This window comes from Rhyacophila brunnea, unplaced genomic scaffold, assembly GCF_057557595.1.
Source record: "Rhyacophila brunnea isolate RB1 unplaced genomic scaffold, BYU_Rbru_1.0 scaffold_22, whole genome shotgun sequence".
NCBI classification, from domain to species: domain Eukaryota; kingdom Metazoa; phylum Arthropoda; class Insecta; order Trichoptera; family Rhyacophilidae; genus Rhyacophila; species Rhyacophila brunnea.
The window spans coordinates 33,811,729-33,833,446 of record NW_028232882.1 but is presented as its reverse complement, the minus strand read 5'-3'; the positions used below and the strand labels follow the sequence as shown (position 1 = coordinate 33,833,446).

Sequence of the window (21,718 nt, the reverse complement as noted above, 5' to 3'; positions counted from 1 at the left end):
GGTATATGTATATTTATATTAATTATTGTTTTTTTGTTATAATATATTAGTTGCGATTACTGACAATAAAATTTAGATAATTTATCTATTCAGCCGCTACAGTACCATATTAAATTACATATTTTAAAAAAGTTGGCAGTTATCAATTCAAAACACCTCATAAAAAATAGATTGAAATTTTAGTAGTTACACTAACACAAAATTACCTGATATAGTCTCATTAAAATAGCTATCTTTTTAATAATATTAAAATGTAGCTATTGAATTCTAAGCAATAGTATTCTATTGGAAATATGAACAGATTTTAAGGGGAGATATTTCAAATGTTTATTTATAATATGTTTTAAATGTTTATTTGATAAAAGATACAATAGGTGTAATAATATATTACATTGTTCTAACAAATTATATACAAAAAATCTATAAAATATTTTAATTAAATTATATTTGTTTTTCCCCATTGCATAAACGCCACTGTGAAATTCTTGATGACACTAATTAAGGAAGAAGGAGGATTTTTTCAAATTTTTCGTACTAAAGTAATAAATTATGTCGTACAATATGTGCCTTATTGTGTTCGGCCCCTTGTGACCCCTAAAGAATTTATTTATTGCACTATCCGAAGAATAAAAAAAAACCTTTTTTTTGTCTCAAGAGTCCAGTGGCGAACTAAGATAAATAAAATATAAAAAAATATAACATGTAAACAACACCTACATATTATTAAGTATTTCTTTTTTACCATTTTACGTAAATTTAATTTTTCCATTATTGCTTGATTTGGAAGAGAATTGTTTACGAGAAATGACATTTTAATACGCTTACCTACCGAATGTATTAATAGTATTTACAACAGGTTTTTTAGAAACACTGCAAATAATCAAATTATTCAAAATATTATGTTTTTATACGTAATCCTTTACTTAGTAGGTATGTAGGTAATAAGGTTTTTACCCTTTCTTCGTGTATTAAGTTATAATTTTTTTTTATTGTACCTATTAATAAGCAAGAATTTGATGTCAATGTGTATTTGCCATTGGCGAGTGCGCAAGATGCTGAAAGGCAAAAGCCTGGTCGCAAAAAATACCCAAATGGAATAGTACAAAACTTAAATTAATTAGAATTTAAATTCAAACTCCATCAGTACTTATTATTATTAATTATTATTAATCAGACAAAGTTGATGATGATACATAAAAGGCTCAATAATAGGTAATTTTCAAAACGCTTTCGATATAAAACAGTCCAGTTCCAAAAGAAGCAATAGTGGGAAAATAAATAAAGGTACCAGTGGCGAAGGGTGGAAGTAGGCTGTTAAGATCCGCCATAAATAGTGCACAATAACCTTTTTCAGTGAAATGTATACTTATGTTTTTATTGAAATAATATAATTTACAAATGGTATTGGTTGGATTTTAAAAATCAATTAAACCCTGTCTTACCAAACCATAATAGTATTGGTATATTTTAAGCGATATGACAAAATTATGCACATTTTTTCATTCTTACTTATTTGTTTTCGTTAGATTAAGAATAAGTACGTATTATACATATTGTTGGTTCATTTTTTTAATTCATCAAGCTATGCCTAAACCAAACTATAATACGAGTAGATAAAAAATATTATTCTATCTATAAAATACCAAATTTTATGTATGATTTAATTGCATAATCTTAGATATTTTATAGATATACGAGTATTTTTTGACTGTTACCTATTATGGATTGGTTTTCGCTGGGTTTAATTGAATTTTAAAAACTTACCATCACCATCTTAAAATGTAGTCTTATTTCAATGAAAACAAGTATGTATAACTGACAAAGTTTAGTGTGCAATATTTATGGCGGATCTCAACAGCCTACCTCCACCCTTCGCCACTGGTAGGTACAATACAATATGTATGTAGGTAGGTACTGATTACCTATAATATTTACCTATATTACCTAGATTACCTATAATATAATACATTGTTCTAACAAATTATATACAAAACATCTATAAAATATTTTAATTAAATTATATCTGTTTTTTTCCCCATTGCATAAGCGCCACTGTGAAATTCTTGATGACACTAATTATTAAGAAAGAAGAATTTTTTCAAATTTTTCGGACTAAAGTAATAAATTATGTCATACAATTTGTGCCTTATTGTGTTCTGCAAACTGATAGTAGTAGTCTTTGTTTTCACCCCTAGTGTTATTATGGAAGAATTTATTTATTGCACTATCCGAAGAATTAAAAAAAAACCTTTTTTTGTCTCAGAGGCCAGTGGCGAACTAAGATGTAAACATTACCTACATATTATTAAGTATATCTTTTTTACCGTTTTACCTAGATATTTTCATAGTGTAGAAATTATTTCAAATGACTTTCATGCGGATTTTTGTTAGCTATATGCAAATGCAGACATAGTCCAAATAAGCATTAAGCATTCAAGTGAATCTTTCTGGTTGCAAACAATTCATCATGATTGGGTTTTATTTTTACACTGCCCAGACACGTGGTATGACTTAGATGGTAACCGGACAAAACAGGACATGACAAAACAGAACATGACAAAATAGAACATGACAAAACAGAACATGACAAAACAAAACAATAACAATACAGAACATGATAAAACAGAACAGCCAGGTTTTTTCCGGGTGTTCTGTTTTGTCACATATTATAAATAAACATTTGAAATATCTCCCTTAAAATCTGTCCATCTAGATGATCTATATATATATACACTAAAATGTAAACGGGTACCAATAATAATATATTGTAGTGAGAATAATGAATACCTACCTACTACTATTGATAGGTATGTGCCTATGTACTTGTATAGGTATATGTATGTTTTTTAGTTTAGTTTACCTTCTAGTTATGGCGAGCCTTTCTTCTGATGAAATACTTCTTCTCATAGCTGTGCTGTGTCAAAACTTTTTATTTTATTTTGTAAAACTGCTTACCTACCGAATGTATTAATAGTATTTACAACAAGTTTTTAGAAACAATGCAAGTATTCAAATTATTCACAATATTATGTTTTTATACTTCATCCTTTACTTAGTGGGTATCTAGGTAATAAGGTTTTTACCCTTTCTTCGTGTATTAACTTATAATCTTTTTTTTTATTGTATTAATAAATAATAATAGTACAAAACTTAAATCAATTAGAATTTAAATTCAAACTCCATCAAGTACCCTCGGTCGATAGTATTGATCAGACAAAGTTTATGATGATACATAATAGGCACAATAATAGGTAATTTTCAAAACGCTATCGATATAAAACAGTCCAGCTCCAAAAGAAGCAATAGTGGGAAAATAAATGTAGGTATAATGCAATATTATGTACTGATTTTATATTGATTTATTTACCCTTGTACACCACTGTACTGAGAGATAAATACTCTCGCAGCAGGGTGCAGTTTCAAAAAAAGGCGTTTATGAATCTCCTTGAAAACTGTGTTTTCTCTGTCCAGATGTTTGGACAGCATCGTCGATATATCGCCGTAAACGAAACGCAAACGAAACGCAAACAAAACGCATTCGACCCGAAAACGACGTTTGGCGGATGAATCCGAAACTTCGCTTTGCCGTGTGCGCGCAGCCTAAGAAGTCATTTCACTTAAGTGACATTTTGGAAAAATGCCAACATTTAATTTGTGTTTTTAAAATGTGTTATTTTGACTGTTTACTTGGATTGTGGATTATTATAAGTTATTATTGACCTACATGTCCACTTAAAAAATAATAAGTAAATAATTTATTTTATATACCTACTTATTATAAACTACAATTAAATACATCATTAACAAAAAGTAGGTACATGCGTATGTAACAATAATATATTATTATGTTGTCATCTTGCTAATTTATTGTAGGTAGGTTTGCATGACATAAAGCAGTGCTTCTCAAACTTTTTCATACCATGGCTCCCTAAATCAGAAAAAAATTCCAAGGCTCCCCTCAAAAATGTTAGTCTTTGTTGAGATTAGATAGATTTTTACTGATTTGTATTAGGTATCGTCCAGTGTTCACGTTTTTATTATTGTTTTTAATTTTCAAATAGGTACTGAAATATTTCGCGGCTCCCTGGTAGGAGCTCTAGGGCCCCCTAGGGGCCGCGCCCCCCAGTTTGAGAAGTACTAACATAAAGCACCTCTTGAATTTGCATAATGTTACCGTTGTAATATATCTATTGTTTTGACGAAAATTTATGAACATGTCAATACTAACAATATTATTGTACATACAGTAGACTAGTTAGCAGCGCAGGTGTCATGGACAGTGACGTCCCTAGACATAAGAGCATACTCCAGTGAAACGGAAAATAATTTTCAACTATAGGTGCGACGAAATTTTGGACTCGCTGGCAATCTGAGAGCGAAAGTCGAGCTGTGAAAACGTCAATTTGTTTCGTGATGGCGACGGGGGTATTAATTCTTAAATCGTGTAAAGATGACTAAAAAACGTTACCCATTTACTTGAAAAAGAAAACATGTCAATGAATATATTATTATTGTTACTAATAGAACAATAAACAGAACATTAAATGGACACATGTTGGATTTATATGACAAATTCGTCGTGGGACATAAACCGAAATCAAATATCGAAAACAGGCATAATCATTTTTCATCACTTGTCGTTGTTCTCCTGCATAGAAAGATCGAAATTTTAGACATCTGCATGCTTAACTCGTTTTCGGAATATTGTTGACATATATATACCACTTCTCCTGCTGGCCACGGATATAGTATTTTTAAGCGGTGAAAATGCAACCATTAGATTAGACAGTGACGAAAGGTGGAGGTAGGTTGTGCATATCGGGTATACATAATGTATAAATACTAAACTCTGTCAGTCAAACATATTAGTTTTCATTGAACTGACTGCAATGTGCAGGTAGGTAATGTTTGTCAGTTTTTAAAATTCAATTCCTACCTAATCTAAGCGATGTAATACTAAAAATTATTCGTTTATCTATAAAATATAACGCCATTAAACCAATTTTAGATACCTATTTTATAGATAGAAGCATAGATTTAATATATCATGTAGGTAGATAGAAGAATATTTTTTATCGATACTAACATACACCATCTTTAATAATATGTACTTATTCTTAATTCAACGAAAACAACTAAATTAGGTACCTACGAGCGGAATGCACAATCTAAGATTTCGTTCCTAAGGATAAGTCGCCGAAAAGCATGACTTAACTATAGACAATCCTGAGTATAGAGTTAAGGAATCCTTAACCATAGACTACTTTTGTTTTGAACACGCCCCCTTCTGTATTACCATTTACCACTGACAGCTGCTGTCAAAATAAATTTGCATGTCTATAACACATTCCATACACTCAAATTCATTTAACAATGTATCTCAATAAGGATATTGATAGTGTTAATTCGTTTGGCATGTACTTGCAGAATATTATTTTACTTTTATACGCCAACCCACAGAAATACAAAATACCAGGTGAAGAATGACACTTGAAGCTAGTGTTACCATGTTAAAAAAATATCTTGCGGTGCCTGTGGAATCACGTATATTGACTTATAACGGAAACATAAGAGTATTATAATTAAATATTAATATGTATTTATAGTTATTACATTTATAAAATGCAGTAGTCATATTTTTGTCATCGTTTAACAAATATAAAATAATTTACCTAATTTAACTAACGAGAATTTTTAAATATGGTATTATTTTCAATAAAAATGATCTTAACTAAGGACAATGTATCTGCATAGTGTTTTCTGCTAAGGAAATTTTAGTTATGACAAATGTTTCTGCATTCCGCTCTACGACTGTAAACGTGTGCGCTATTTTTTGGCGGGTGGCCCATAGCATACCTGAACTATTATACTTTGGTTAGCCAGGGTTTAATTGAATTTTAAAAACTAACAGCACCATCTGCGAACTGTATTCTGCGTTCAATGAAAACAAATAAGGATGACTTACAAAAAGTATAGTGCGCGCTATTTATGTCGCATCTTAACAGCCTACCTCCACCCCTCGCCACTGCCATTAGGTAAAGAGGTCCATAATTTAAGTTATTAGTAAAAAAAAAAACACTACATCACTTGATATTAAAATATATAATACCTAATATACAAATAAACTATCACGAATATGTAGAAACTTACCTATGAATCGTAATACCAGTTTCCTGCTTAGTACGGCAACAGCACATTTGTAGGTAGGTAGGTAGGTAGGAATACATCCACATCACAATTAACCATCTTTTCTACTAAATTAAATAACAATAATGAAGTACCTATCATTAGACCACTAAATTTATATTTCACACAAAAACTATAAATTTGACGTGCTCGCAGTTTTTAACCAACTAATATTATTTATTAGCTACGTGTACGAAACAACTCATAAAAATAATTTCTTAGAACTTAAAACTTTCTATCTTACTCTAACACATAATATAACGTAAATTATTATAAGTGTGTCGTATGTTTTCTCACTCGCACTTATGATTTGTTTTTTTTAGGCCTTGGTAACTTACCTGTTATTCAAAATGAGCGTAGTTATACGCAAAGCAGCCAGTCCACACAAACCTCAAACACTGATAGAAGCACTTTTATGTAAAGTGTGTTTCTTTAAATCCACAAAGCCTCTGTATACTGTTTATACATTTTAAATGATAGATATTTTATATATACATATATGATTTTGTGTAACTTTTAAAGAGATAAAAGCATAAAATCTATGAAATTTTGGTGTTTTAGCATTCCAGGCTGTTTTGCAAAACCGTTTTTTTCGATTGTCTATCCTGGAATGCAGCTAACTCTATTTTTGTATGAACAATCTTTATTTTTGCATCTATTTTCTTAAATTACTTAAGGTGACGCATCAGTGAAACGCCAAATAATTTTTAACTTTAGGCGCGACGAAATTTTGGACTCGCTTGCATTCAGTGAGAGAATGTCGAGCCCAGGAACACGTCACTTTGCTGCGTGATGGCGACGGGCAAATTAATTCTAAATTCGTGTAATGATGACTAAAAACGTTACCCATTTACTTTAAAAAGAAAACATGTCAATGAATATATTATTATTGTTACTAATAGAACAATAAACAGAACATAAAATGGACGTATGTTGGATTTATATGACAAATAATATTTCGTTTGACAGGCGTCATTTGCACCCGCGACCCGCAATCCGCGCATCGCCTAGCAACGATCTTTTTAGACCGTGCCTCAACTAATGCACGGCCTTAAGTAATATGAGAATTTCAAAGTTCTGAAAATAATTCGAAAAACTTGTAAATTATAAATTAATATTTAGCTGCCTGCCACTAATTTTTACATGAAAAATCTGTATATTATATTATATTATATTGTATATATTATATTTATAATAAAATGAAAAACATATAATCAGGACTCGAAATGGACCGGAATGCACCGGAGTGCCGTTCCGATACGTGAAATCTGTAAAGTTATCGCTCCGTCTCACGGACAAAATAATTTGAGCATCTGAGCTAGATATGCCATAGAAAAATATAACAAAAAAATCTAGCACACTTATGTTTATAAAATACACATAAAATTTGATAACCTTGATAACTTTTCCATTTCGAGCGCTGCATATAATGTAATAATTGAGAAAAAACGTTTATCAAGAATGTAGAAAAACACACTTTACACAGTCAGGATTTTAATAATTACATAATAATAGCATGTGGTTGCTTTATGCAGATCGAAAATGGCATATTTTTAAAACGCATTTATATAACATTTTTGTATGACAGCAGCTTGGTCGCTTTATTCAGATCGAAAATGTCATATTCTGCGATTCGTAAATTCTTTAAAACGCATTTATGAGATTTTTGTATGAAAGCAGCTTGACTGATTTGTGCAGAACGTAAAACGAACGTGTGAGAATATTATGAAAATCACATTTTTCATCATCATTTTTTTCAAAATTGTGGCCTGGCTGCTTAGTGTATAACTGCGCTCAAATAATGCAAATCGTAAATCTGCACGTGTTCTCGACGTACCTAATGATCACGTGCCTTTCTAGTCACTAAGGTCATCGGTCAAGGACAATGGAAATAAGCTAGACCGGACAAAAAAATACAGTCTTGTTAAACATTCTATGTTAATAAATTACATAATACATTTACTTTCCAACCAGTGAGCTGTTTTTTTATTGGAAAAATATTTTCGTTATTACATACTTACTGAGTTTAGGTAGCTATTTTAATATATAACAATTGATTTGCCGCCCTCCGAGTAACTGCCGCCCCTAGGCGATGCTCAATCTGCCTACCCTCACGGGACGTCACTGACTCATGGAAGCCATGGGATGCGGGTACAACCCCCCCCCCCCCCCCCCCCCCTGGCTGGCTATAATGCATGCTGATGTTGTTTGCAATGTGAGTTTCACTCAGTGAAAGTATCTACGTAATGGGTTGGGCGAATTGTTAATAACCATTCATCGTAAAAAGACTGTTAAAATAACATCTGCTACGACCTACGTGGAAGCCCATATGTAAATTTTATTTACTCTTTAGGTAGGTACTATTATAGTAGATAATTTATGTAAGTAATTAGATTTAACTTGTTTTTCAGGTATGTCTTTGACAATCCAACGCTATGCGGGCGTGGTGAGGCTTGGTGTCATGGCGGATGCTCTTTTGTCTCCTCTCCACTGTGCTGCTGCACGCCACTGGTCGCGAGCTGCGCGCAGACTTCATTCGCGAATTCCACCCCCTCCGCCGCCCGTCACTGCTAAAACTTTTTGAGAAAGTTTTATTTATTATATTAACTTAAAAATCGTCAGTTGTCAAACTGAATTTAAGCTAATGTGTGCATATATGATAAGATTAAATATAAAATTAAACACCCAATTGTGGTTACGTCTAAACTGCACGTAAACAGTTATACGTATAAGTCATGGCCCCCACATCATGTAGCGGGCTCCTAGGCCAGGATTTTTGGCGGCCCCTACCTATCGCTAAGGTTAAAGGCAGTTTGACGCCCCCTGTGGCATTTTTACAAATTTAATGGTGTTCGAGGTCAAATAAAATTCAGTGTATTTTTAATGATTTAACGCATCGAATTATAAAGTTGTCGAGTATCAATACACAACAGTCAAAAATTGCATCGCACAACCATATTATATTTTAAAATGGTAATAACCTCTAAGTAAAATAGCGCCGCAGAGATTCGAGCAAATTTAATATGTGTGTTTATCTAATTTATCTGGTTGACCCGCCACACCGTCCCCCTGAGCCTGGGCCCCTAGGTTAGAGCCCCGTCAGCCCCACCTTGTAGGGGCCATGGTGTAGGTACATTATGGCCGTGAATATTTAATTAAGTATATAGTTTTAATATTAATGTAATAAACAATATAATTTACGATTATTGTATTGTATTTCATATACATTTAGATGTTTTTAGAATGTGTACAAATTACCGCTCGATGAAGAACGTGTTATCTGGTCACAATGATATTCTGCCTTCTGTCATTTGAATAAAATGTTCACGGCTATATAATGTACACGTACAACTGTTTACACACAGTTTACTGGATGCGCCGAACTGTAGGTACCTATACCTAGGTGTATATTCAAAAAAATAGAAGATAGGTCTAGTTAGATTAGAGAGATTTTACGTTTTCTCTATAGGAATTAGAATTATTCGATGTTTAAATAATAACAAAATACTCAAATTAGCATGTAAATTAAATTATTTCATAATATTACTTTATTACCCAACTAATCAAGGTGCCTGTCATGTACCTACGTATTGGGTAGTATAAAAAGTACAGTGGTAGGACAAAAGATTACTTTTACCTAAATCACTGTGTTGATCTAATTCTAATATAATACCTAATTAATATAGAATACACATACACCACTAAAATTAGATGTAAAAATAAATAAGTTATTATAATATGTAGTTATCTACTTACTAGAGGTATCTAGTGCCGAAATTGCATACAATTAAATGGTAATTTAATCAAAATAAATACTCATATTGTCAAGTTGTAGATGCTAGACTTAGTTTACCTACATATTATAATATCCAATTTATAGTAAACCGCATTTGTATGTACTACAAAAACATTAAAACTATGAATTAAATTAAATGAAAAAACTTTATTGTCGGAGCATGCGCCGATTAGACATATAAACACATTTTGTTGATACAAGAATGAAATAATGTGATTACAGTTTTTATTGGTAGATTATCTTTGAATATTAAACAAATAATGTTTGAATAAATTAATACTCATTTCAAAATACGTTCAGTAAATTATTATTGTATGTGATTGCCATCTCATAATTATTAATTCCGTTGCTAGATGTCTCTAGTAGGTACCTAGTTAAGTAATCAGTGTGATCAACTCAGTTGTACACGAACTGATTGATTTTGAAATACAAAGAAAAGTATATGGAAATAATTTAAGCTGGTTAGGTATATACATTCGTCTTAATATGTCGTATCCAAGAATTAATTGATCCTCAATTTATTTGTAGCATTCCAGAAGCAGAATAAATTAACTCTCATTTAATCATTTTACCAGCACGTGCCTGTTTGCATCTGCACTGTTAATAGTAGCAACGGTACAACGGACAATTTGTATGTTTAAACTGTGTAATATGAATAATAATTAATTTTATATGTCAAGAAAATTGAATTATCTACCTATGTTTTAAGAATGGACCTGTCACTATTTTACTAGTTACGCCACTGCCATTGCCAAAATACGAATGCAGAATTATTACGTAACAGCATTATGTACCTACATTTATCTATGCATAATATATATGTCGGTACTTCCTACGTAAACTGTTATATTATTTTACGTCGGTATTGATATTGTAAATATTATCTATAATAATGATAAAATCCATAAAATTAATCATCAAAAAATTCATATCTAATCTTTATCGTAATTTATTATTTCATTTATTATTGTAACAAAATTTATGCTTGCAACTAATAATTTTATTATTGTCATTCATACAACATTGTTTTATTTTGTTTTTATTGCAAGTACCTACCTAATAGCATTAAATTGATGTAGATATTAGGCAATGATTTTTTAATTTTTTCGATATTTATTAAATCTACTGATATTTGTGTATTTTCCATAATAATTGTAAGTAAACAGATGATTATTTTAATAATAAATGTGAAATGATTTACGCACGCCCTTTTTTGATGAGTGACACTTCTGCATTGACAAAAAAATCATTGTAACTCTACCCAAGAGCGCCAGTTAACCCTTTTATCATCATTGTTTATAATAAATTAATATTATTATTTATTGTTATTCTTCTTAGTCTTAAATCATATCTAATATACTTAATTTTCCAAAATCTACTGAATTTTTTGTCAAAATCAACTGAAATTTAAAATTTTGACTTGGCAACACTGCTTCTCGCGTAGTTTCTGGTCTCGTCGCTCGTCTATGGTGTACGCACCGTCAAGTTTGTCAAACTGCTAGCAACGAAACGATTCGCTGCAACTTCATTAGTGTTCGTTTGCTCTGGCTCTTGTGTGTTTTTTATCGAATGACCCTTTCGTCATTATTTTGTTAAATATTAAACTATTGCAAGCCTGGTAAATTGTGTCTTGAAAGCAGACTGTCATAAAGGACTACATCCTAGCCCGCTACTTTTTAAAGTGCAAACAAATAAACGTGAGTATTTCGATGTGTATTTATATTTTTGAAATGACATTTCGCTGGGTACATGTGCGGCTGATTTCCACATTATAATAAAATCTATTGCATTACTTTTATGCAGCCCACGTTACCTTATCGTTATCAGTCGTGGTTTGACTGTCAAATAATTGGGCAACAATTTCATTATTCTACTCATTAAAAAAATAACCATTTTCCACATAAATACTATTATATTTCCATGGAAATCGAATGTTAATTTCACAATATACAATTTTATGTGTGTTCTAATTATAGTAGTCAGTAAACGCGAATTTAATTAGATACGTGCATTTATTTATAGAATGCAGTTAACACGAAGATCTAGCCTTCGAGTTATTAATTTGTATTTTTAAATTGTGAAACATTTACTTAAAGAGTTTAAACATTAAAAAATATTCACTAGAAATTGGCTAGGTATTTAGTATCGGTTCTGTTTCATAATAATAATTATCAGGATGGGAAACATTTAATATATAATTTTTTATAGAAGATTCTTAATTTGAAAATTGGAAAATTTTCAAATAAATATTTTGAAATGAATAAATAATTAAATAATGTCAATACGTAGGGGTAAATGTGCCGCAGAGGTGGCCATGAGATTTTACAACTTTCTTTTTAGACCAAACCAAACCTAACCTAACATAACCTAATCTAACCTACCTCTACCTCATATTATAATCTTAGTTTGTGATAATGGTGCATCAAAATGTATGAAGATTTCAAATTTTCAATTAAAGATTATTGGATCGAAAACCCGATTCGCCGACAGAAAAAGGTATTTATTATAATAATTGTCTACATGGAATAAACTGTTTTCGTAAAAAAAATATTATAAAAGCTCATGGCTACCTCTGCGGCACAATTACCCTATTTTAAAATATGTACACCTTTTCGATTCTCAACATCTAAATTTTCTAAATCCTACCAATTCTAACCTAACATAATATAACGCAGAAAATCAACTTTGGAAAAACGGTACTTGTGATTCAGAATATTATACTTACTATAATTTTATTACATACATAGTAGGTACAAATAAATACTTCATTAAAATTATGGGGAAACGTCCCAGATCGCTGATTAATTGTAATATTCTTAGAGGGATGAAAGCCAAGATAAGTAGGTACACAATATTTGTGTTATTTACAGCGCTCGAATTGGAGAATTTTACGAACCGGAGCGCTTGATAATTTTACGACATAATAGGTATGTAGTTATTTAATTTTATATGTATTTTATAAAAATAAGTGTGTTGGATTTTTTTATTATAATATGGCCTATCTAGCTCAGACGGTGAAATATTTTTTTCTACGAGACTGATAGTTTTTGGGATTTTATGAACCGGTAATTAAAGAATAAGGGGCCGTCCTCCCCCCATCATCACATTTCGTCACAATATAACCTTTTACTACCCTGTCATTACATCACATTTTTGACACCCCCACCTAAACTTTTTAATGTTTATCCTTAAATCCCCGATTACATATTTTTTACTTTGTGACGTCACATTATATCAGACCCCCTAGAGCGTGACGTCATTCATGACGGTTCGTTCCTAAGTAGTAATATTTATTTTGTGCCAAATTCGAAGATGAAAAGTCAGTCAGAAGTTAGCCGTGTGGTCAGTACATCTATCCAAGATGTGTTCAAATGATCCAGTTGTGAAGAGCGCTTGAAAGAAAAAAAGCGATATTAGCATAGTTAAAAATATTTAGGGTCGCGCACTAGTCTTAGGCCCATTTTCAGACGGGACACCGGTGTCGCGTTCGTATATAATAAGGAGGCCTTTGTATTCGAATAAAAGAGGCTTTGTATTATGTTTATGAACGCCCCGAGCTAATGAGTCAAAGCGTGTCCAGTACACTTTTCCGTCGGCCGCTACATTCTCATGCCGCCGATACACATATTTTATGACCGCAGCCAGTTTTATGTTCTAATTTATATCGCGAAATTATGCGTTGACTCATTAGCTCTGGGCGTTCATAAACACAATACAAAGGTCCATTTATTAGAATACAAAGGCCTCCTTATTATATACGAGCGTGACACCGGTGTCCCGTCTGAAACGGGGGGTTAGACAAAAAGTTGGGGAGCACCTACCCCACACGCTCCGCCCTCGCTGTGCCACTGGAACAGTAGGTACTTATTTAATTGATTTTAAGTAGGTAGGTAAGTAAAATGAATTGTTGATCGAGACATGATTTTAAATGATTATCAATTAGGTAAGTATTTCTAGATAACAAACTGACTATGCATAACCCGTAAATAGAAGTTCTGCGAATATCAATGATAATCAACCGCAGTAAAAATTCCATCTTGGTGTAGGTCGTAGGACATTTTTCAACTACTTCTATAAAATATTATACGCATCGGTATTGTTATGCTTCGGGTAATATTGTATAGGTACTTACTCAATTTGTAAAAAAATACGTATTTACCAAATTTAATAATTTTATGACTGGTTTGAACTGTTTTGAGGGCCCTTTTAAATTTTCTGATGAATCGATTGCGTCATCTGCGTCAACGAAAATCATCCCCGTATAACATTATAGTGAAACTATATTGTGTAGATATTGGAATACAGACCATTACTTGTGCGTGTCGTTGGGCGAGTGGCTATTTGAACCATTTAACCATGAGCATGCGTAAATAGCAGGAAGGGCTAATGCGACTATTGTTACGGTTGATATTGTCGACTGTACTTACGTCAAGCCTCGCGGTAATGTGGTATGTTGTACGTTTATAACCACATAACTTATTAAGACAATACATCAGTGAAACGGCAAATAATTTTCAACTATAGGCGCGACGGAATTTTGGACTCGATGCAGTGATGCCAACCGTACTATAATTATAGTACAATACTATAATTTTAATTCTGCGAAAAATGTAAAATACTATAATTTTACGCCAAATATACCAAAATACTATAATTTTCAAAGATTCAAGATGAAAAATGTTCCTGTACTATATATATTTTTTAGAAATACTATATTTTTTACGCCTTTGTACTATAATCAGCATAGAAAAAAATGGCAACACTGACTCGATGGCATTCGGAGAGTGAACGTCGAGGTGTGAATACGTCAATTTGTTTCGTGATGGCGACGGGGGTATTAATTCTCAAATCGTGTAAAGATGACTTAAAACATTACCCATTTACTTGAAAAAGAAAACATGTCATGAATATATTATTATTGTTACTAATAGAACAATAAACAGAAGATAAAATGGACGCATGTTGGATTTATATGACAAATTATATTTCGTTTGGCATGCGTTATTTGCACCTGCAATCCGCGCATCGCCTAGCCACGATCTTTATAGACCATGCCTCAACTTAGGTATAGCCTTAATACGATAGGGGTAGATAAAAATCAAGGACATGGTTATTAATAGTAATCAATTAAATAGAGTAACCAAGATAATAACAACGCAATAATCCCGGCGCGGTAGATTCCACTCGCGGTAGGTATAAAGAGATAAAAGGCGCAAGAGGTTCATATGGCTGATGGACCATGATTTTGGGAATTTATAAATTTCCGTTTCCGACTCAGCTGGAAGGAAGGGACGCTAGTTTTTGTAGTGCTTATAAGTTTATAAAAATACCGACATGTTCCATGTCGTATATTTTATACTGGATTTTGAAAGCTGGTTAATTTAGTAGTTTTACTGTTCCTAATGAATCATGCGTAACCGTTAATAAGTAACTAAAATATTGCCAACCCCGCTGGCGTTGCCAATTTAGCGTTTTACTTGCCAGATCTAGCATTTTTCGATAGGCACCTAGTTTGCAAAAAACGCGTCTGGCTTATGGCGTTTTAACTAGCGTTTTTTTATTCCATTATTCATAATGTGTTAACATAACTTAAAAACACTAGATATTTAGTTTATTTATTTTCATGCGTATTAAATGTCTGACTATCTGATACGTATGCAGGTAGATCGGTACATATTTTAGTGAAAAATAAAACACGAAGAATTTCATGCATTATTTTATGTTTTTGTAAGTATATCATTCCGAATCTTGGTATATAAAATAATAATTTAACAATATTTGTTAATCTAAAACAGGGGAGGGCAAACTGCGGCCCGCGGGCCGCATGAGGCCCGCCGGGTATTTTTTTGCGGCCCGCCATCATTAATTGTACTTTTGATTACGAATAACTTTTTTATATTTTTTTAAAAAATATTGACAATAGATTAAAATAAATTTCTTTAGCAATAGTACGCGATCCATTTTCAATAGATATTGATAGTGTACCGACAGAGCTACAACGTGAGCTTATTGATCTGCAGTGTGACACTGATTTAAGAGAGATGCATCATCGTGAAGAAATCTCCAATTTTACAATGCCCTTAATTCAGACAAATTCGACCAACTTAAAAAAGATTATGCAAGAAAAATGTTCGTTATTTTTGGATCAACCTATATATATGAACAAACATTTTCGATCATGAACCTCAATAAAAATTATTTACGATCAAATATCTCCGATGCCCATTTACAAGCAGTTTTGAGAATATCAACTAAACTAACACCTGAATTTGAAAAAATGTTAAAAAATATACAACAGTTTCATTCTTCTCATTCATTTTTTGGTAATGTTTATTTTTCGTGATAATAAATAGTGTATATCTAAAAATGGTATTTTACTTGCGGCCCGCCGCTCATTTTGAATTCTTGAATTTGGCCCTCCATCCAAAAAGTTTGCCCCCCCCCCCCTGATCTAAAAGGTATGTTGTTTAATTATCTATGTCTGCCCTACAAGCAACAAGATCTCGCCTTCAAACATGAAACGAAACTTGAACGCCGTTGACACAATGTTGGTATTTATTGACAATTTTTAAATAAGTATACTTCTGTTAAAATGTGTGGTTTTTACACGTATCGACATTTTTCGATTTTTGCATTTTTTTCAATAAGCGAAAGCAAAGGTACCCCTATTTTATTTTAAAAAAATCGAGCATTTGGTAGGAAAAAACGCTCGATTTTTTTAAAATAAAATAGGGGTAGATAGTGCAAAGTCTCCATAGAACAATAATTTGACATAGAATTTTGTATAAGCGTTAATGACGGTCAGATAGGATGATATTATAGGCGGGCCTCCACAGAGTGGAGAAAATATCCCATTATGAATCTTTATTGGTTGGTATCGTAAATATCGATATGAAATATTGATATTTTTTTTCGTATGATTAACCTTAAAAATCGTATACCTACACTATGCTTTCATTATATTGAGATATTCCTAGCAACCAACTGAAACATGGGTAACATCGTCAAGCTGCGGGATGCGTCTGGAAGAATCCGCGGTAAAAAGCCGGTATTTGTCGTGGGATTGGAAGGAACAAAGATGATTATGGTACGTACCATAGAGGTATTAAATTAAAAGAGGGGCAAGCAATCGGCTTTCTCATACAGCTGAATGAAGCAGGCCAACAATAGCCGATAACTTACGAAAAATAGTGACGCGATTAAAAAATTTCAGGGCATCACAGAGGATTTACTTTGGTCATTATAACGTACCCATATAATATAATGATAACGTTCAAATTTTGCCACAAATTGATTACCAGCCCGCCCCACCATACTTTTTCGACATACTAGCCGGCTTCACCATACTTTCATATAACCTGCCGCCCCTAGGTACGTACCTACTAGAATTCGGTTTAATTTAGGTAGGTAGGTACTAGATTAAGAGGAAACTTGGATTGAAACACAAAAAATTCAAGATTTCGACACACTATTTTTCGTAACAAACATTTTTATGAATATACGTAACAATATGAGATTATTTCGAAAGATATAAGTAGATAAATGTTTTGCATACCTGTTCATTCGATCTTCTGAGTTTTTTTTTTTGTAGTTTAAATATCAATATAGAGAAACTTCTCTTTTTATTCCTACTATACAATATTTATTGTTATCGTATCAACTATTATTTATTACATTAGCTATTTTGTTTTGACATACACTCTTTATGCTTACGAAAAGAAAGTTTTCCAATGAATATTTTGTCCGAGCACGAAAACATTAAAAACATAGCTACCTATATAATATAAACCTATCACTTTAAATTTAGTACCTACGCGAAAAATTAAGTAGGTATATCGTGGTGGATTACAGATAATTTCGCAACTATACATACTTACTATATTAATGCGTCAATTACATTGAGCTTCTTTACGAGCTGTTTGTTGGCGAATTTATAATCTGCCTGTAAATTCGCCCAGTGTAATCATCGAACAAGCTGACATTTCGATGATTACACTGGGCGACTTTACAGGCAGATTGTAAATTCGCCAATAAACAGCTCGTAAAGAAGCTCAATGTAATTGAGGCTTAAGACGATACATCAGTGAAACGGCAAATAATTTTCAACTATAGGCGCGACGAAATTTTGGACTCGCTGGCATTCGGAGAGAGAACGTCGAGCTGGGAACACGTCGATTTGTTTCGTGATGGCGACGGGGGTATTAATTCTTAAAGCGTGTAAAGATGACTAAAAACGTTACCCATTTACTTGAAAAAGAAAACATGTCAATGAATATATTATTATTGTTACTAATAGAACAATACACAGAACATTAAATGGACGCATTTATATGACAAATTATATTTCGTTCGGCATGCGTCATTTGCACCCGCGACCCGCAATCCGTGCATCGCCTAGCCACGATCTTTTTAGACCATGCCTCAACTTAGGTATAGCCTTAAGAGCGTACTTCAGTGAAACGGAAAATAATTTTCAACAGTAGGTGCGACGAAATTTCGCACTAGTCGCAAATCGGAGATCGATAGTCAAAGTGTGCGCACGTCGATTTGTTTTGTCATGGCGTCGGATGAATATATTCTTAAATCGTGTAAAGGTGAGTAAAAAACTTTACGTATGTACTTGAAAAAGAAAACATTTCAATGAATATACTATTATTATTAGTAATATAGCAATAAACATAACATTAAAAGGATGTATTTTGATTTTTTATGACAAATTATATTTCGTTCGGCACGCCTCATTTGCACAATCCGCGCATCGCCTAGCCACGGTATTTTTACACCATGCCTCAACTGAAGTATAGCCTTAATGTAATTACCGTTACTTAGGTATTTATAACATAACTGATCTAAGTTAAAATACCTACGTTGCGCAGGCGGTTCATAAAATTACTAGGACGATATCCTCAGTTAAAACCGGTTTATTTACAATGTGACACTTATGTGTCTAGTTCAATTTTATGCCCGGCTTATTAAATATTTATCCTTGCTAAAGCTATAAAATACTCTTTCATGCGTTTCTAAATCCTAAATGTTATTATGTTTTGGCAGCGCGTCTCAAATCCCGCGTCCGGCGATATTCACGTATCGTTTTTTCAACGTGTGTTTGGTCTATTCACTATTGCAAAGATGCGATCAGTTGAGCGGATTGTAAATGGACCATTCTTGTAAAATGTCTGTTAAGATCATCGATGTATTATATTAAATACATTGATGGTTAAGATGATATGCGCTCTAGAGTCCAGATGACCATGTTATTATCCGCTTACCTATACGCGACACTTGTTTAATTTGCTACCGATCATTGGCGAAGGGTGGAGGTAGGCTATCAAGATCAGACATAAATAGTGCACTCTGTCATACGTATTTGTTTCCATTGAAATAAGACTACAATTTGTATGTACAAATAATGTGTAATACGAGTATGTATTCTTAATCCTCCAAATACAAATAAGTATGAATGAAAAAGTGTGTACAATTTTGTCGTATCGCCCAAAATATACCAAAACTAGTATGGTTTGACTATTTTGACTGTTAAACTAACCAGCACCATCTGTAAATTGTAGTCCTAGCTCAATAAAAACAAGTACGAATGACTATCAAAGTTTAATGTGCACTATTTATGGCGGATCAGCCTAGCTCCGCCCTTCGCTACTGCTACCTACTCATTACCGGTGGCAGAATAGAGTGACGTTCGCCGTCCCTAGTGGCGCCAGAATGAAAATAGGCTATTTTTTATTCGCTGTCTCAAACTGTATGTAAATTGATTTCATACTGTATTTTATTATCTCCCCTGCCTAGCAAGTCGGTACAACACAAATACAGTCGAACTTGGTTATTACGAGGAAGATGGGACCGACTGAATTTGCTCGTTATAAGCATTACTCGTTATATCGTTACATAACATTTTTCGCGCCACGTTGTATTTAAGCATATAACATAAAAAATCTGAAAACCATTTTAAAAATTCCCGAAACAAGCATGGCATTCATAAACTACAAAAGCGGTTGTTTATTGTATTGAAGTGCTTCGCCGCCGGCGCTGGTAGGTCCCTACTGACTTCACAAAGCTTTGATTTTTACTTGCAATTTCAACCATATGCGTGGATACTTTTTCAATGTTGTCGGCGAAAACACCAATTAGGTACTTAGACACTTAACTAGTATCGTAAACGTAATCCGATCCCGGCGGCATCGGTCCGGTCTGATTTTATTGCTTAGGGTCGAAAATTTTGTTTATAAACGATTGACACATTAACAGTTTTGCTCGGTATACCCGAGAAGTAGCTCGTTATAAAAGTGAATAAATGCATGGAGAAAATTGTAAACTAAAATGTCAACGAATATTTCCTCATTACATCCGAGATCTCACAATTTCCGTGATCGTAATAACCAAGTTTGACTGTACTTTCTTAAATTGTAAACAGTATATCTGCTAACGTTCGGAATATACCTACACGCTTTATCAGTGCCCCAAATTTCTCCTTTTCACGACAATTATGTATATATTACGCTCAATTTTCCCTTTATACGTCGCCCCATAGAATTTTCCACCCCTAGGCGATACATGACCTGCCTGCCAATACGGGAATCGACGGATAGAACCTTTTGGACGTACCAGGAACAAACTATTTTTGAGGATCATAGTAAAAATACTATACTACTAAAATATAGCTCCGCAGGCCATGATTCTTCCTTAGCTGTTAGCAAGACACGTGTCAAAGATTTTGTTTTCCATGGATTATTGTAGTTGTATTTAGATAGGAAAAAAATAAACTAGAATCCTCTAAGATTGCCGGGGGGCTTTTGGAATTTCGGAATCCGAAGAAAATCAGGAAAATCGTAAATGTTCGAGACAGCATAGTAGTGGAATTCAGAGCCTTTTTTTGTTGTATTGTTTGTAGAATATTTTTATCATTTTCATTTCACTACATGTCTATTGTAAAAGTATATATTTTATTTCAGTATATTGAAATATGTAATGCAAAACTTCGATAGTTATACGTTATACGTATGTTTTAAAAATAACATTCTTAGTTATCGATATATTGTTTGCCGAAGCAAGATGTACGTTTATCACCTTTTTAAATCTAATTTTACCGAGGCGTTTACTGTGAGCTGTTGTCATGATAATAATAAACCCTCCTATCCTCTGAGTGAGTATTTATCCGTTGTTTGGGGCCTTCCAATTTTGTAAAAAAAAAACAACAATTTTACCGAGCTTTTCTGAACTCCCCAATGGAACCTGTAAATGGCAGGTAGATGGTTAATGTTTTGTTGGTTTTGTGACGTCGCATTTTATACAACCCTATCCTATCCTTTTCGTCACAAATTATATTATGTCGGACCCATGGCCCCCACATCCTGAAGCGGGCCCCCAGGCTAGGATGTTTGGCGGGCCCCCTACCTATCACTAAGGCTAAAGGCAGTGTGACGCGCTACATTAGCGTTTTTCACGGTGTACGCGGTACATGTACATTCACTTGAATTATGGAGTTGTCGAGTATCGGCACACAGTTAAAAATTGCATCGTACAATCAAATATTTTAAATTATTGAAGTAAAATAGCACCGCAGGCGATTTTTTTTATTATTAGAGCAAATTTGTGGTCTGTGTTTATCTCACTCATCTGGCGACTCGTCACGCCGGCCCCTAGGCTAGAGCCCTGTCGGCCCCCTCCTTGTGGGGGCCATGGTCGGACCCCTCAAAGACTGGATGTTTATGGGATTGTTTCACT

General features: G+C 33.2%; 2 protein-coding genes across 3 annotated transcripts in view; both read left to right on the top strand.

Annotated features, from left to right (window-relative positions):
* Positions 1-8,876, top strand: part of LOC147070483 (uncharacterized) — a 49,328-nt gene extending 40,452 nt beyond the window's left edge. Inside the window, exon 6 of the mRNA XM_085949517.1 lies at positions 8,598-8,876. Within this exon, the coding sequence (XP_085805643.1) occupies positions 8,598-8,770 (173 nt within the window). The 3' untranslated portion in view covers positions 8,771-8,876. The remainder of the gene's footprint in view (positions 1-8,597) is intronic.
* A 2,603-nt stretch (positions 8,877-11,479) lies between these two features.
* LOC147070482 (monocarboxylate transporter 14-like) overlaps positions 11,480-21,718 on the top strand; it is a 167,127-nt gene continuing 156,888 nt past the window's right edge. For both annotated transcript variants that reach the window (XM_085949514.1, XM_085949513.1), the window contains exon 1: positions 11,480-11,679. The gene's annotated coding sequence lies outside the window, so the exon portion shown is untranslated. The remainder of the gene's footprint in view (positions 11,680-21,718) is intronic.